The sequence below is a fragment of the Eptatretus burgeri genome, chromosome 13, assembly GCF_056783735.1.
Source record: "Eptatretus burgeri isolate ZD-2024b chromosome 13, Ebu_testis_v1, whole genome shotgun sequence".
In the NCBI taxonomy this organism is placed as follows: domain Eukaryota; kingdom Metazoa; phylum Chordata; class Myxini; order Myxiniformes; family Myxinidae; genus Eptatretus; species Eptatretus burgeri.
In genome coordinates, this window is record NC_140973.1 from 56756275 (window position 1) to 56774707 (window position 18433).

At 47.1% G+C, this 18433-nt stretch overlaps 1 protein-coding gene across 11 annotated transcripts in view; it reads left to right on the top strand.

The window, feature by feature from the left end:
• The window catches only part of MYCBP2 (MYC binding protein 2), a 342387-nt gene that overhangs the window by 312483 nt on the left and 11471 nt on the right, over nt 1-18433 (top strand). For all 11 annotated transcript variants that reach the window (XM_085852542.1, XM_085852550.1, XM_085852551.1 and 8 more), the window contains 8 exons: nt 2467-2793; nt 3018-3289; nt 4472-4565; nt 4753-4872; nt 4999-5100; nt 6667-6795; nt 6919-7054; nt 14976-15085. In XM_085852542.1, the coding sequence (XP_085708668.1) occupies nt 2467-2793; nt 3018-3289; nt 4472-4565; nt 4753-4872; nt 4999-5100; nt 6667-6795; nt 6919-7054; nt 14976-15085 (1290 nt within the window). The remainder of the gene's footprint in view (nt 1-2466; nt 2794-3017; nt 3290-4471; nt 4566-4752; nt 4873-4998; nt 5101-6666; nt 6796-6918; nt 7055-14975; nt 15086-18433) is intronic.

An 18433-nucleotide genomic window follows, 5' to 3' on the forward strand; every position in this document is an offset into this window, starting at 1 on the left:
ATTATGGCTGGAATATCACTGCACAGATGACGTCATCGTTATCACCCTATATATCCCATGGGGAGTTGATATTCCAATTGTCAATTTTTTCGTTGAGCGGTTTTGGAGAAAATGATGTCCAGATTTTTTCCTTTAAGCCAATATGGCTGCCATGACATGATGTCAGACTGATGATGTCAGAGTTAGCAATAAAATATTCTCCATGGGGAATCTCTCCCAAGTTTTGTAACGATCGAACAAGCAGTTATAGAGAAAAACATTTTGAAAGCAAAAATATATCGACGTAGACACACACACACACACACACACACACACACACACACACACACACACACACACACACACACACACACACACACACACACACACACACACACACACACACACACACACACACACACACACACTTTGAGGCCTATGGCGGAAGTATTTAAAACTCACGAGATCTACCTGGCAAAGGCCTTGCCTGTATGCATGCATGCTCTACATGCAGCGACCTTTGCACCGCACCGGTCGGCTCACTCCAAATCTGATTCATACATGCTAGTCCCCTCAACAGAAGGGGAAGGGTGGGGGACCAGGGGGAGGTTGGAAGAGAGAGATGGAGGGTTGGAGAGAGAGAGAGGGAGGGAAGAGGAAAGGAGGGGGGGCAGAGGGGAGGGGTCAGTGTTTGGAAAGAGGGAGAGGGGTGGGAGACAGATGGTAGGGTTGGGAGGGAGAAGGGTAAGGGATTCCGGCAGGTGTGACGCCCAGTTTATCGTTCACCCGAGAGATAGCACACACAGTAATGAATCACCCTGCCTGTCAAACATCGGGATGACAGTTTATAGCTGGTTCGGGATTCGAATCCCGGCTGCACAGAGTGAGCGTGCGCCCCTCTCGGCTTTCCCGCCGTGGTGTGGTGATTCATTATTTCCTAACTGAAAAGATTTTTTTCTCATTGTGATCATATAATTTTTTTTGCCTTCCTACCTCCGGGACAGAATCGCGGTATCACCATTGAAACTTGAATAACACACGCTAAGTGGCTTCACCAAGCGGTTGAAGAAACTTTTAAAAGAGAAACGTTGAATTTTTATTTGTATTTATTGATACCGAAGTGACAGGTCGTATAATGGAAGAACAACAAGGGGAAAAGTCGTGAAAATGAAAATTTCACATTTTCAGCGAGCCAGCCACTGCCTGTTGCACCGCAGAACAACACGAAGCCAACGCATGCGAATGACCCCTGAACTTTGTTCAAGCCGATCGATATAGTATTCAGTGACAGTGCGAATATTGGAGAGCGCTTGCGAAGTGGCTTCAGCACTCCAACGAAATGGTTGATGATAAACGGTTCGCCTGGCACGCGATTAGCAATCGCCCAACTGTCATATTAAAAATTGTTCGTCCTGGAGATGCCCAAAATGCCAAATATGGCCGAAATGGACAAATGAACACTTTTCTCGGAGTCGGATCTGCTTGCAAGTTCGATTCTAGAACTTAAATTTTGTAATTCTGCTTAGTTTAAGAGATTTTTCATGGTGATCACATGTGCGGAATTGAAATGATGAAACGAACGCTGACGTTTCCAGATGTTTTTAAACATTGCAATGCACCCAGCGATTCGTAGCTATGATGAACAGGCATTCGATAATATTGGTGAGGAAAGTGAAAAAATAAACTTTATTTTTAAGAAATCATTGCAGCCTGTTCCAAGTCAAGGCAAGGTTGAGCAGGCCAAAAAACGTGGTGGCTTCAGACCCCAATGAGGTTCCCAAGGATACTCCTTAAGAGCCCAAAGAGAGCGGTGACTGAAGATCGCCTGAGGAAGGATATAATTAAATAATGCTGTTAATTATCTTCAAAGGGGTGTTTTAATTAACCCAAACACTCAATTTTAACTCTTGCGCTTCCTTGGATTTTTCTTAGTATGCATGCAAAGTTTCAGGCTGCCCGGCTATAGTTTTGGAGTTATGGAGGACACGCACACCGACGCACACGCACACCGACGCACACGCACACCGACACACGCACACACACATTTATTCGTATTGATTTAACAGACTTGTAATTATAGTTCCTATTACAAAATCATTGTAATTCCCTCATAATGAAATTGCTTTCAACTGGTGTTGGATGCCATATTGTTGTGCCATGTTGATGTGAAGATCCCGTGAAGTAGATAATTATGCATTGCTTCTGGACACAGATGGTTGTCACGTGATTGATCGCGCATATGGTTGTGAATCCAGTGAATCACTATTTGGCTATCTTGTGGTGCTGAGCTCTCGTATTCATGTGGTTTCATAACGGACTGCGCCGAGCCGCTCACATTACAATATTCATACAACACCATTGGCCATTGTTTGTCATCCAGGCTCTGGTAACTCTCATTGTCTTTTCACATGGGCTATGCCTTACAACCTTTTATTTTTCTACCGTTTACCCTGGTTTTTTGGGGTTTTTTTTTTTTACCCCCTTTAGGTTTGTGCACACATCGTACAGGCGATCCGCACAGAGGCCATGCGTGTTCGTGAGGAATGGGAACATGCTCTCTCTAGCCGAGAGAACGCAAATGCGCGCACACCTGGCAACTTGCCTCCCACGCCCAGCTTCAACCCTCAGAATCTACCTGCAGTCATTCTGCCAGAACCAGAACAGGCATTCGACTCTTACTGCTTTGAGCTGCTGTCCATGGTTCTGGCGCTGAGTGGCTCAAATGTGGGCCGCACATACCTAGCACAACAGGGCACTTTGCTGCATGATCTCTTCTCATTGTTGCACACAGCTTCTCCACGTGTACAGAGACAGGTAGTTTGCAGGAAATGTGGGAGTGGGGGGGGTTTGGGAGTGGATGGAGAGAGAGGGCCTCAGCGGCCTGGACATATTACATATGCAAAATGATGAAATTTATACAACCTCTAATAAGGTACCTGAATTAATCCTGAAGGCTGAGTGATATCAATGCATCATTTCTCTATCATGTGAAAAGTTGCCTTGACCTTTTCATTTGGGATTTATTTGCGTGCTTTTAGGTGGTGTCTCTCCTGCGTCGTGTTCTTCCTGAGGTAACCCCAAGTCGATTAGCCAGTGTCCTGGGTGTACGTGCACTTCCTCCTGCTGACATCAGTGACATCGTTCACTCGGCGGCAGGAGGTGGAGAACATCGGCAGGCCGCCATTCTGGATGTGTTTCTGGGCAGCATTGCTAAGGCCTTGTGTGTCCAGGTCAAAGCCAAGGGTGGACTAAACGGCAGCTCAGGAAAGGGCATGACGACAGTCTCTCTCGCCTCTGCTCTCATGTCCAGGTGCAGGATCCTCACGTGATGTCTGTTGCAGTGGTTTGATTCTTATTTTTACAATTCAGACTAATTCTTTCTTCTCTGTGAATATAGTCATTCTGGATAATTGTGAGTACAATACTGGCCATTATGGTTACTTGTCACTTCACTTATTTCATCCAAGCAGCTTCGTTTGACAATCATGGCATTCAAAATCTTCCAGTAGGATAGGCAGCCTCCTTATTATTCAATGTGGAAAATCTCAATGAATGATAGGAACAGGTTATTATCTACATCAATAAGTGTGTGTGTGTGTGTGTGTGTGTGTGTGTGTGTGTGTGTGTGTGTGTGTGTGTGTGTGTGTGTGTGTGTGTGTGTGTGTGTGTGTGTGTGTGTGTGTGTGTGTGTGTGTGTGTGTGTGTACCGAAAGTGTACATTAACCGTGTACCGAAGCATACACGATTGTGTACAATTGGAACAATAAAATTTGCCTCTAGATTGTATATAATTGTTTAACGGTATTGGCCTGATCCGATTCCTTTATATAATCTAATGGGAATGAAGTGAAAGTGCCAGTTTTAATGTGATAGGATCTGAATGGAGTAGCAAACATTCAGTAAAGTTCTACAAGGCAACTTGCACACACAAGGAGGCCTTTTGGCCCATTATGCCTTTGCCATGTCCAACACATCATTACTACCTCCTGCAGGTAAATTAAGGTGAAGCTAACCCCATCAATGGAATTTGAACATTTTGTCAGCATCTGGTGCTTCTTTTTGAAAAATCCAGGGATCTTTAGTTTCCCCTCTATAAATGCAAATATAATAGCTGTCATGTGAAGGCCTTCACTAATGAGGTTTAAAAATATATTTTTGTCATTTTGATCACCTCGTTACTGCCTGCATTTGTTACTGTAGTCATTCATTTTTAAAAGTGTGGATTCTTTACATTCCGTTCTACACTATCCCTATCCCCTCCCCCTCCCTTTCCTCCCCATTTTATACTGAGAGAATTTTAACTACTTCATGTTGAATTGTTGAACTTCACTTTCTCCAGAATGCTTATCTTCATGTATAATTTGTGTTGATGTCATACATGACTTATCAAAGCCAGAATGCTGATGCAATAATCCGCATATATTCCCTGTCCTGCTCATTTGTCTCTGATCCCTGCCCCGCTCTGGCTGTCATGCATCTTGTGGTGGAAAAGCTCTCCACGCCTGGATCAGCACTGGTGGCTGTGCGGTACAACACCCCCGCAGATTGCCGAAGTCATCATGCGGCTGATTAAAGACATGGCTGCGGTAGGCTTTCCATCTTGTCCCAGTTCCTGTTCAGGTTCCCTTATCATGCAAGCCACATTAAAAACAATCAACTTGTTTATTAATCCAATCATATCGATCTCTCGATATCACAGAGGGACTTGCTTGTCCTTTTTCTCATTATTTGTTTTATTGTAACCTCTTGCATAAATGAATGTCCGTCTCGCAGGGACATCTGTCTGAATCCTGGTCTCGAGTCACCAAGAATGCCATTGCAGAGGCTGTGATCGCCCTCACTAAGCTTGAGGATGAGTTCAGGAATCCCATGCAGTGCCTTGGCACAACACAAGTAATGTTGCATTTACTTTGCACCACACAATGTTACGAGATATCGCAGAACATACTTTCACGTCAATACACACCTCTTCACTCTTATACACACGTCGTTCTCTCGCCCAACGTATCTGTCCTGCAGCTTTGGCTTGCACTGGCTTCACTCTGTGTTTTGGACCAAGACCATGTGGACCGGTTATCATCAGGTCGCTGGATGAGCAAAGATGGCCAGCAAAAGCAGATGGTGAGTCGAGGAACAAATCTGCATTACCTTTGTCTCGACATTTAAATGTGCACACTGTCACATGCTTAGTGAGAGTTACAGTGGAGGTACACGCCCATGCAAAACGGTAGGTATTACATGCATCATGATGCATCTCGCAGTAGGCCATTCGGATTCACCGAAAAATATATATATTTGTGATTTTTCTGTCCAAATGGATAATTGCACCTCTTTTGCACCGCAAATTTGCAATGGGTCCTCTAAACCTCTTGACCTGCAAGGAAAGACCACCTTCAACCAGGCCAGCAAAGTGTTCTGTGGGACGCTTTTCCATCTCGCACCAGCTGATGGAACTTATTCACACTCCCTACCCCTTGTAATATCAAGGAAGACAATGATGGACACCGCAAATGGCCACATCCTTGTGCTCTTTCATGACTGAAGAGTTGCTGGCACATTGGGCAGAAGAGAGATACGCAGGTGGAACTGTTGTCACTTTCAAGCATTGAAACAACTAGTACGTGCCCGTAAAAAAAAAATAAAAAATAATAATAATAATAATAATAATAAATAAATAAACCACACAGGCCGTTTCTTCGCTCTCACGTGCCCGTACGTGCGTGACCCGGAAGTTCGATATTATTCGCAATTTATTTTTAATACCCAATTATTCAATTAGCGCCAACATATTTTACCTTTTCGCAATGTCGTGGCAAGGAAAAACAAAAAGAGAAGAGAGAGAAAAAATTTACTTCCTGGTTCGGAGCATACCAGCACTCTGATGTTCCCGAAATTTAAACACCGTCTTATATGAAAACGATCATAACTTGGGCCATTGTGTTTATCTATAAATGCGCATAAGAAATCGAGAGATTATTAGAATACACGAAGTCATCACTCTCCGGAAGCCCGTACGTTGTTACCCGTAATGGGGAACGCGGCTGTGCTTCCCTTCCCCATCGGCCACGCCCACGCAACAACGTGTCTTGTCATTGGTTTGGTAAATAAATGGCCATAACTTGGGAAGCACTTGTCCGATTAATATCAAACCTTGAAAATGCACATCCTCAGGTCCCCAGCAATATACCTGGCAAGTTTCAATTAGATCGGACCAGAGGTTGTCAAGAAACAGCGGTCACAGGCACACACAGACACACACACACACACACACACACACACACACACACACACACACACACACACACACACACACACACACACACACACACACACACATTGCTGGAATTATAGATAGATGCTCAGTTGCATTTTAATGCAGCTCTTATTCAATGGTATACTTCGATCTATGAATCGTTGTCAAAATAAAATGTGGAAGTGTAAATGTGCACAATAGGAAATGCAGGGTAGTAGCAACATCAAGTGGACACCACGAGGGAACTCCACACAGTCCTTATGTACAGTCCTGCAATGGCTGGTCATGTGTACGTTCAGTTGCTCAATCACATCACCTGCAACCCGTGTACAATGGTGAGCTCTGCTCACTGCTCAGTCAATTCCTCCACTTGGAACGGCAAAAAAGATCCGTTATTCTCAAATTCTTCATTTTTTTTCCACCCCCAACTTTAGCCCATATGTGATAACCATGATGATGGTGAGACATTTGCCATCATCCACTGCAACGCCTGTGGAAACCTTTGTGCTGACTGCGATCGCTTTCTCCATCTCCACCGGCGCACTCGCTCACACCAACGTCAGGTAAGGCACATCACATGGTTTGTATCATGAGCTCAGTACTTTGAACTATGAACTTTCTCTGAACCAGGACATCGCATATAAACAATGTGTGTACCTTCACACAGTGTGCTGCTCTACCCCCAGGTCTTCAAGGAGGAGGAAGAAGCCATCAAAGTGGACCTCCATGAAGGTTGCGGACGCACAAAGCTTTTTTGGCTGATGGCGCTTGCGGACTCCAAGACACTGAAGGCCATGGTGGAGTTTCGTGATCGGGGCACAGGTAAGATGACCTTCAAAGCTAGACTTAGAGTCACAAAAATCTGCTGTTAATTGGCAACTATGGACAGTTGAAATATATAACTTACTATACCGTTTTGACTTTAATTTTCCTAATTTTTAGGATATTTCTCCGAAATAAGCTCAGAGAGTGGGTCCCGATGTCCAGCCTTCCCTATGTACGTCCATTAACATTTGACTAAAACATCTTCACCTCACAAAGTTCCCGACCAATTATAGATCACATTTGGTACGATGCATCAGGACTGCAAGGTCTCATAGGGTTGTGCTCCCCATCCAAATGTGCCCCCAATAAAGCGAACAAAAAGGGGGGTTTGCCCCAAATGTTGGTGTTTTTTTCAAAATCATCATCTCAGAAACCGCCAGACAAATCCAAACTAAACTCGCAATGAGGAATCATGACCATACCCTAATCTTAAGTTGTGCTCTCCATGGCTGTATCCCCACTGGAAAGGGAGCCACAGCTTACCTCCCCTAATCCCTCATATTCACGAAAACATATTTTCCTCATAAAACATAAACATATTGCTGTCAGGTCAGGTTCGATCTGTGACCTGCTACAGGTACCATGTAAACCTGTACTAACCTGTTCCATGGTCGGGTTGTCGGCGACTAAACCGTCTCCCCCACCAGGTTTTCTGGTGAGGAGGGTGTTTGGATATGGACACCCAGCAGGATTAAAAACAAAACCTGTCAAAGGGCGGAGGAGCTCCTTGTGAGCCAACGGCCATCCATATCTAGTGCCCAACTGTGTCTGCGGACGTCCTCCTGCAGTTGGGTCACTTCTTATTAGGAGGTTGGTGGCAGGATTTGCACTCCGGCCACCGTAAAACCCTTCATTCCGCAAAACGCAAAAACGCAAAAAAATCTGAAAACCCACTCCGTGGGAGTACCTCCTGTGCAGCTTCCCTTCGCAGGGCAGCTCACCGGATGACGGGATTGGGGCAAAGCCTTCGGGACCCCCAATCTTTGATAGGAGGGAAACCATGGGGTAACATCCCTGGGTCAGATTGCGGGAGAGTGTGTCGGAGTGGTGCTGAGGTGTCGTCCACCAGACGGCGGTCTCCTTGGGTTAACCTGAGGCGGTCCCTTCGGGTGGGTGCCTGGAATGTCCTATCCCTAAGAGAGGATGATCACCTGTCTCTGTTATCATCTGAGCTCAAGCATTTGGACATCGGGATTGCAGCTCTCTCCGAGGTTCGGAGACCGGATTGCGGCGAGATAATGGTGGGTGGTTACACCTACTATTGGTCTGGTCGCTCTGATGGTTACCATACCCAAGGAGTTGCTGTAGCTGTGTCCAATAAGCTGACCCCAATGATAATTGAGGTAACACCGGTCAACGAGCGTATTATGAGATTAAGGATTCGTCACTCTTTAGGTGTCATTTCCCTGGTCTCTGTTTATGCTCCGACTGAGGCGAGTGATCTCACCGTGAAGGATGCATTCTATGCCACACTCGAGTCTGTGGTTGATCAGTGCCCCAGACGAGATACACTTCTAGTCTTGGGGGATTTCAATGCATCGACTGGAACTGATAGGGACGGTTATGAGGTGTGTGTTGGTCCCCATGGGTCAGGAACTATGAACCAGAATGGCACTAAGTTCCTTGACTTTGCAAGAAGTCATGGACTTAGGGTGGCTGGTTCATGGTTTCAGCGCCCACAAGCTCATCGCTGGACTTGGTATTCCAACGCTGGCGGTGTGGCAAAGGAGATTGACCATGTCCTCATTGACGGTCGTTGGAGGATGATCCAGAACTGCAGGGTCTACCGGAGTGCTCAGTTCCTCAATACTGACCACAGGCTTGTTGTAGCAACTCTAAAGCTGCACCTTAAATCCTGGAGAATGGTACCATCCCAGCCGAGGCTGGATGTTACCATGCTCAGGGATGAGAGAGTAGCTGAGGAGTTTGCGAACAGGCTGAGTGGACACTTGGGGGGTCTGGGTGCTTTGGGGGGTCCTGAAGAGTTGTGGAACGCCTTCAAGACCACCGTCCTTGATGTTGCCGGTGGATGCCTTGGAGCTCACTGCAGGGCAAAGAAGAATTTTGTCTCTCAAGGGACACTGGATACCATTGACCAGAGTCACAGGGCCAGGCTGAATGGCAGAGCTGAGCTGTTCAGGGAGCTGAGGCGTAAAACTGTACGTGCACTGAGGGTGGACAAGGAGGCCTATGTGCGAGGAATCTGTGAGGGGGTAGAGCATCACCTGTGGACAGGTGATTCTCGTCCCGCTTACAGGGGAATTCGCGCATTACGTTCATCCAAGCCCATCCCTCGGAGCACTACAGTTCGAGCAGAGAGTGGTAGGCTCTTGACAGAGGAGTCTGAAGTGAAGGCCCGCTGGGCCGGTTACTTTGAGCGGTTGTACCAGGCTGATCCCCCAACTGTCGAGTTGGACGTCAAGGGTGTTACAATCCCTGTTGCTGACCCTCGAATCAACTGTGGTCCACCTTCGCTTGTGGAAACACGGGCTGCGGTGAACCAGTTGAAACGGGGCAAAGCTCCAGGGATCTGTGGCATCCATGCCGAACTTCTCAAGGCTGGTGGAAATGCTGCCCTCGTGTCGTTGCATGCAGTTTTCTGCTCTGCCTGGAACACAGGCATCATCCCAACTGACTGGAAGAGGGGCCTTGTTGTCCCTCTCTGGAAAGGGAAGGGTGATCGCCAAGACTGCAACAACTACCGAGGGGTGACGCTGCTCTCAGTGCCGGGCAAGGTCTTTGCTTGGATAATTCTCGATAGGGTTCGCCACCATCTGCTTGAGCACCAGCGTCCAGAGCAGTCAGGCTTTACACCAAAGAGGTCAACGATTGACCGTATCCTTGCACTTCGTGTCCTCACCGAACGCAGACGAGAGTTTCGGCAGGGGCTGCTTGCAGCCTATGTTGATCTCTGTAAAGCGTTCGATTCAGTGAATCGGGATGTCCTCTGGAGGATTCTTGGTCTTCGTGGGGTGCCACCAAAACTGATCGATCTGATGTCTGAACTCTACTCTGGTACTGAGAGTGCTGTGAAGTGTGGTGGTACCATCTCTGACTTATTTCCAGTTGTTACTGGAGTTCGTCAGGGATGTGTACTTGCCCCCACACTTTTCAGCACTTGTATGGACTGGATTCTAGGGAGGATGTCGGAGAGATCAAGTTGCGGTGCGTCATTTGGGAATGTCAAGATCTCGGACCTTAACTTTGCAGATGATGCAGTCATCTTTGCGGAGACTTTAGACATCCTCTTGGGGGCCCTCGAGGTGCTGAATGAGGAGTCGGAGCCGTTGGGATTACGGGTTTCTTGGGTCAAAACTAAGATCCAGGCTTTCGGTGACATCTTGGATGCTGCTGTCCTGTCTGTGTCTGTTTGTGGTGAGGATGTTGAGGTCGTGGAGAGATTCACTTACCTTGACAGTGATATTCATGTCTCTGCTGGCTGCGAGTCAGAGGTCAATAGACGTTTGGGTCGGGCCTGGGGAGTCATGGATTCACTGGATCATGGGGTGTGGCGCTGCTGGTACCTGTGCGGGAGGACGAAAGACCGAGTCTTCAGGTCCTTGGTACTTCCAGTCTTGCTCTATGGGTGCGAGACTTGGACTCTGACCAAGGATCTGAGACGGAGACTTAATTCCTTTGGTACCAGGTCTCTTCGGAGAATCCTTGGCTATCGCTGGTCGGATTTTGTGTCCAACGAGCGGTTGCTGAGACAGACTCGGATGAGATTTGTTACCTGCATAGTCCGTGAGCGTCAGTTGCGGCTGTATGGACATGTGGCTCGTTTTCCTGACTCTGATCCTGCTCACCAGATTCTCTCAGCAAGGGAGTCTCATGAGTGGAGGAGGCCAGTGGGTCGACCACGTGCCTCATGGTTGCAACATGTTGACCATCATCTCAAGGAGATGGGGATGGGCCTGGCATCTGCCTGGGGGATGGCCAGACGGAGGCCCCTGGAGTACCGGCGGAAAGTGGACGCAGCGGCGCGCTGTTCTGGCACATGCTCCCATACCTGACCTGACCTATTTTCCTCACAAACTACTTGACCGATATGGACACAAACTACTGGACGTCAACAGACGTCTGGGTCAGGCCCGAAGAGTCATGGATTCATTGGACCATGGGGTGTGGCCCTGCCAGTACTTGTGCGGAAGGATGAAAGTTCGAGTCTTCAGCTCCTTGGTGCTTCCAGTCTTGTCTATGGATGTGAAGGCCCTGTCACACCTTGACGATTTAGCCAGCGTATGCCGAAGACGTATGAAAAATTTGTCTAAAACGCTGGCACACGTCGAATGCGTATGGGTAAGTTTTGTATACGTTAAGAGCACGCTGGCATACGTCGTAGTACACCGAGCTGTGAGACAAATTTTCCATGCTTGAAATTTTTCGACGTATGTCAGCGTATGACACACGTTCTGCATAACACTGGCCATAAGTTGTAGGCACGTTACGCGATTGTTGACACACGTCGACACACGTTACTTGCAAGTTACTCATAAGTCAAAACACGTCGAGGTAATGTTTAGCATCAGTGTTCCAGACTCCCTGGTTTTTAAAATTTTTTATTTTTGTTTTTCCTTCGGTATGACGGTGATGTTGACACTTCGATTTCTAGTGCGGTTATAATATAATATAATTAATAGGCTGCCGCTCAACAATTAAAATCATAACCGCACTAGAAATCGAAGTGTCAACATCACCGTCATACCGAAGAAAAAAAAACAAAAAAAAAAAACCAGGGAGTCTGGAACACTGATGCTAAACATTACCTCGACGTGTTTTGACTTATGAGTAACTTACAAGAAACGTGTGTCAACGATCGCGTAACGTGCCTACAACTTATGGCCAGCGTATGTGGAACATGTGTCATATGCCGAGTACGTCGAAAAATTTTCAACATGCTGAAAATTTGTCGACGTACTCGGCGTACTACGACGTATGCCAGCGTGCTTCAGCGTGCTCTTAACGTATACAAAACTTACCCATAACGTATTCGACGTGTGCCAGCGTATTCGGCAAATTTTTCATACGTCGGCATACGCTGGCTAAAACGTCAAGGTGTGACAGCGGCTTGACACTTCGATGTCTAGTGCGGTTATGATTTGAATCGTCGAGCCGCAGCCTTTTAATAGGCTACGGCACGTGATTGTCGGCGATACGCTGCCGTGCTATGCATAAGTTAGACTATCGTTGGGCATAGGTTGTGAACGCCGACAACACGCTCAGCATTCGTTGGTATAAGTTATCTATATGTTATCGAAACGTTCTGTGTACGTTACTAATACGTTATGCATACGTCCAACTCGTTAAGAATACGTCCAAAACTGGAAAAAAAACATCAATAGTTCAGCATATGCCAGTGTTTTACATACATTTTGATACCTTGCCATACGCTGGCTAAAACGTCAAGGTGTGACAGGGCCCTGAGACTTGGACTCTGACCAGGGATCTGAGACGGAGACTTAATTCCTTTGGTACCAGGTCTCTTCGGAGAATCCTTGGCTTTCGCTGGTCGGACTTTGTGTCCAATGAGCAGTTGCTGAGAGAGGCTCAAATGAGATTTGTTTCCTGTATAGACCGTGAGCATCAGCTGCAGCTGTATGGACATGTGGCTCGTTTTCCTGATGCTGATCCTGCTCACCAGATTCTCTCAGCGAGGGAGCCTCGTGAGTGGAGGAGGCCAATGGGCCGACCACGTGCCTCGTGGTGGCAGCAGTTTGATCAGCATCTCAAGGAGATGGGGATGGGCCAGGCATCTGCCTGGGGGATGGCCAGACGGAGGCCCCTGGAGTACTGGTGGAAAGTGGACGCAGCGACGCGCTGCTCCGGCGCACGCTCCCATACCTAACCTGACCTGATATGGACCAAATTTGGTACGTTACATCAAAACAGTAAGGTCTCGTGGGGTTGTGCTCCCCATCCAGATCCCACCCTATAAGAGGCTGAAAAAGGGGGTTTTGCCTGAAATTCAGGTAATTTATTTTAAAATCTCAGAAATTGACGGCAAGATGCAGACCAAACTCTTCATAAAACATAAGGAGGAGGGAGGAGGAAGAGATTGGGATCATACTCTGTGCAGAGCGTTGGTGCTGCCTAAGCAGTCTTCTTAGCTATTGGGCACAATGCTGGACGGGTCGCCATTTCGACACAGGATACCAGCAAGCTGGCACTCATTTTGCCGACCTTGGAAGGATGACAGGCCGAGTTAACCCCACCTGGTATTAATTCAACAGCTGAGCGGGATTTGAACTCAGGACCCTTGGATTCAAAGTGCAACACCAGGCATAAACATAAGGACCATGCCGTTAACTTAAGTTGTGCTTCCCATGACTGCACCACTTCAGGAAGCGGGGCCATGGCTGCTTCCCTGTAATCTCTCATTTTCACCCCACCTGTTGGAGAAATAGCCGTCAGTCCTCCATGGGGTTATTTTTGGTTTTTGTGCAGCCATTCCACATAAGCAATCGTTTGGACTTATAATTTTTCCGAAACAGACTTAAACTTGTGCCAAAAGCTGGTAAGGTTCCTTGGATGCAAATGTATACACATGGAAAAAGTTAACCACGCCGACACGTGCTTGGATTCAAATTTATATTTTCTATAAAACATAAATTTAAGACCCTCCATGAACAGCCTGTATTTTCCATTCATAATGTGACCATGGCACTTATTCTCAACCAGCATGTACAACATGGTAGGGGTATCAACTTATTTTTAAAAACACACTTTCACTAAGTCAGGTTTCAGACAAGATATGATATCGTTACGTACCTCCATTGGCAGAATGTGTTACCATTGGCGTAATCACTATGGCCTGGAGAAGATTTGGTGAAACCCAAAGATGGCAAATTATTGGGAGGAACAATGCGGGGATGTCATGGAGTGAAATTGGGCATCAACTTTGCTATATTGGACTGTTATCAGTAGGTTTATCTGCAAACATCAACAAACCAATGGTGTGTTAGACGATTATTGATCTGGATGACCCATGGTGAACTCTAAGAGAGACGATGCAGCTTTGATCAGGCTTGTCAGACGTATGCCTTTTGCCACAAGCACAGTTACGACATGAATGGAATCTCCCTCAGAAGTTACGCACGAGAATTGTTCGGAACCGAGTTCGTGCTGCAGGTTACAAAGCCAGGAGACCAATAAGACGCCCTCTTCTCACCCGAGAACACAAAGCAGCCCACTTGGCATGGCGATAGGCCGGTCAACACGAGAATCTTGCATTCTGGAGGAATATCCATTGGCCTGATGGTCAATTTCTCCTGCATGCGTACCAGGTGGTGGTGAATCAGCTGTTCACCACCACCTCTTATCATCCCCCATCCAAATCCTCGATCTTTTCTACCCCCGTTAATCCACCCCAAGCCCACCTCCTTCAATTTCCCTGCTTTCCTTTCTGAAAGTCCCTGTAATGTCCATCTTGTATTCCCTATGTTCCCTGTCCCATCCCTCTCCCTTCCACAGATCTCCTAATGTCTCTGTTCCCCACTGTTTTGTCCTTCCCACTCCCACCCCTCTTGTCTCATGCCCCCCTTGCTGTGTGTTGTGTGTTAGCTCTCATACGAGCCTCGACAAGGTATACAAAAAAAACCAAAAAAAAAAACCAGTGCCATTGTAAGCATCCTCATCTTTGATTTAATATCCTCAAAATCTCTGAATTTGTCTCATCATTTGTCAAACTTGCATACCTTATCAATATACAGTTGTAGTTTTGATAAACGTTATGGTTTCTGTGGAATTATTTTGGTTATTGTTCTGATCCAGGAAAATACAGACTGTGCTTAACGTTTTTCCATCTGTGTATTTAAAGATCTAAAAACGAGAACATTTTTCACTCGCAATACCCTCCATCGTCCTTTACCCAACTCTCACTCCCTTTACCTCATTTCCACCACTTATACAAATCATTCAGGTGGAAAGACGGTTTCAGGAGGACTCACCGAAGCTTGTCGCTTCTGCGGCTCACGCGGCAATACGGAGCTCTCGGCGGTGGGCAGTATCTGCACGGATCCTGAGTGCAAAGTGAGTGAATAATTGCTTCATTTTCTTTGGATCTTAACCTCTTTTTTTCCTGCCTGCCTCTCGATATCTACGTTCTAGTGGGTGCTTATTCATGAACAGTTCATGAAAATCAGTTGTTCATGGAAATATTGAACTGTCCCATAAAGTACATACATTCTTGCTGCTCACGTTCATTCATTCCTTTGTTCCATTTCACTTCCATCTATATGTGGAAACTTCTCCCTATGTCTGTCACATCTGTTTCATCGCTGCATTTCCTAAGTCTAGCTATCTATCACTAATTCCAGCTCCCAGCCCACCCCATAATTTGATCTGTTCTTTAGATACGTTTTTTCAGTTGTAGTTCGTCGTCGTCCCCCCCCCCTCCCATCCCCACTACTTATGTGAAATGGCTTGAATTCTGATCATTAATCAACTGGTATTTTGTACTACTAAGTGTTCTCGTTTACTTGGGTCCTCAAAGTGAATATATTGTTGCGGGCCGGGGTTGGGTGAGAAGACCACTGGGGGGGGGGGGGGGAGCTATCTCGGGATCCCACCAGACTCCCCGGAATTGCAGGCCGTCGCACACAGATAATTCCGTGACGCGATGGGTCGCCAACCGACCGGGAACGCCAATAACTCAACCACGTGACCTAGGGTCCTCCCGTCAATGGGTTAATCGGGTTATCTAATTAATCACGTGACCTGATTACCGGAGGACACACCCTCGGGACGCCTTGTCCGAACCGGATCACTTTACCGGATCAGATGCAGCCGAGTGACACTGCCAAGGACATACCGGCTAAAAGGAACAGATCGTTGGGAATAAAGTCCTGGCTAATTTAGGATACAGACCATGCTGGGTCAATGAAAGAACAGGCAAAAACGAGCTGGGAACATTTCTACAAAGGATTTATTAACAAGCAGGCGAGGAAAGATATGTGGCACAGTGAATGTTGTTTATTGTTGTGTGTAGCAGGAATAGGAAGAAAAGTGAAAGGTGTGGCAATATACAAGCAACTTACAAAAGCAGACACAGAGCAGAGTTATCCCAATATAATTATTGTACAATCTTAACTTAAATGAGGACAGGCGCCAGTACACACACACACACACACACACACACACACACACACACACACACACACACACACACACACACACACACACACACACACACACACACACACACACACCGATGAAGAGGAGTTAATGAAGAGAAAAAAGAGAGGTTTTGAGGCTAACGGTCTCTCAATACTTTGCACGATTGCCCGAACGCGCCACCAATACGTGTTGGGGGGTGGGGGGGGGGATGCTCCGCTTGGAGATACCTCCCTGACAGCTGGCGTGTCATCTCTTGCTCTGTGGCACTTCGTGCAGCTAGCGCCGGTCCAGAGAATGAGACGCGACCTTCGGGCGTGAAGGGAGGGACTTGGGTGGAGTCAGAAGCCAATGGGTGGAGAGAGAAGCAGAGCCCGAAGCAAATGGGCGGAGAAGGGTGGCGAGGTGGTGAAGAAGGCGGAGTCAGCACGTGAATTGGTAAAGAAGTGCGGTGAGGTGGTGATGAAGGCAGAGTCAGCAGGCGAATTGGTGAAGGGTGGAGAAGGGTGGTGAGGTGGTGAAGAAGGCAGAGTCAGCAGTCAAATTGGTGAAGGGTGGCGAGGTGGTGAAGAAGGCGGAGTCAGCAGGCGAATTGGTAAAGAAAGGCAGAGAAGGGTGGTGAGGTGGTGAAGAAGGTGGACTCAGCAAGCGAATTGGTAAAGCAGGGCGGACTGTCAATCTCAAGCCAGACAGAACAAGCCGACAGGAATGAAGACAGGAACGACGAGCAGAAACGACAAGCAGGAACGACACACTAGTGGCTCCGCGACTCATCCTTTTATAGATCCCATGGTGCGGGCGGGGGTGACGACCCGAAGCGATGTGTCGTCATCCGAATCGGGCGCTCTGATTGGTCCCTGGCCAGCACACGGGCCGGCCGCCATGACCAGAAGTGGCTCAACTTTACTTCCGACCAGATGGTTCCAAGCTGCGGAATCGTCTCGCTCCGAACACCGTGACACGAATCGCCCTGCACCGAACCCCATTTGAAGCGCCTTGCACCGAACCCCATGATATGAATCACCTTGCACCGAACCCCATGCCATGCCCCGGCGACCTGTGGTTGGCGCCGGTAAATGTGCCTGCTTCGTGGTGCGCCATGCGGCCCGAGCGATCCGGCCGCACAGCATGCCTCTGCCTGGCAGCAGGTGCATCGAGGCGGAGGTGCGGGAGGATGTCTGCCTTCCGCGGGAGATGTTTGTGGCCGTCGTGTTGAGCAAAAACCGACGGTAAGACGTTATTGTAACCCAATGCGCAGACCCGACCAAAGATGTGTGTTATTCATGTCCGTTCTGTACGACGACAAAGTATCACGGGCTGCGCGTGAATCCGCCATTGTACACGTGGTCAGTGCACGGGTACGCCCGCCATTGAGCATGGGGTTCGCGGTTATCAGAGGTGGTGGGATGCACGGTGCAACCCTAATCTGTGTCAGAGAATTGACGAAAAGGATTGGATATAATTATTATATGGAGATTCGGATTGAAAAGGGGACAGATATATTTATAAATGGAGGTTTGGATTGAAGAAGAGTGTGCCGTGTGCATACTGCATGTTGTTGGCATTTGGTGTGTTGATTATGCCTCTGATCGCCTGCACATTGGGTGAGGATCGACGCTGTGGGGCACGTACTCCGTGCAGCGCTGGTGTTTTTTGTTGGTTTCTACTGCTGCCCTTAGTCTTCTGTGAGGACGCATTCTTACGTGAAGGGTCCGCCATTGTGCACGTGGTCGTTTTTACCAATGGATATCCGAGGTTTTACTGATGGGTATCCGAGCATAGCACCTGCTGGCCTCATGAGGACCCCTTGCTTGGATTTAACTCAGGAATAGCGAAAAAGAGTGAGAATGAAGTTCAGAGGTTTAATCTGACCGAGCTATGAGATTTACACAACAAACGCACTGTCTGTTCGACCCACAAGACAAGAAGGAAGGGACTATCTGAACGTACATTAATGAAATAACTGACTGGGGACCACTGTATGTTGGCTGCTATTGGAGTTAGAGGGATGCGGTTTCCAGAACCGCAACAATATATATATATATATATATATATATATATATATATATATGTATATATATATATATATATATATATATATATATATATATATATATATATATATATATATATATATATATATATATATATATATATATATATATATATATACTAGAACAGCACTGGATGGAGCACATACCTCCACCAGGCTGAACCGTTTACATTTTGTTTCCCACTGATAGGCCAGATCTGCATCCGGATGCA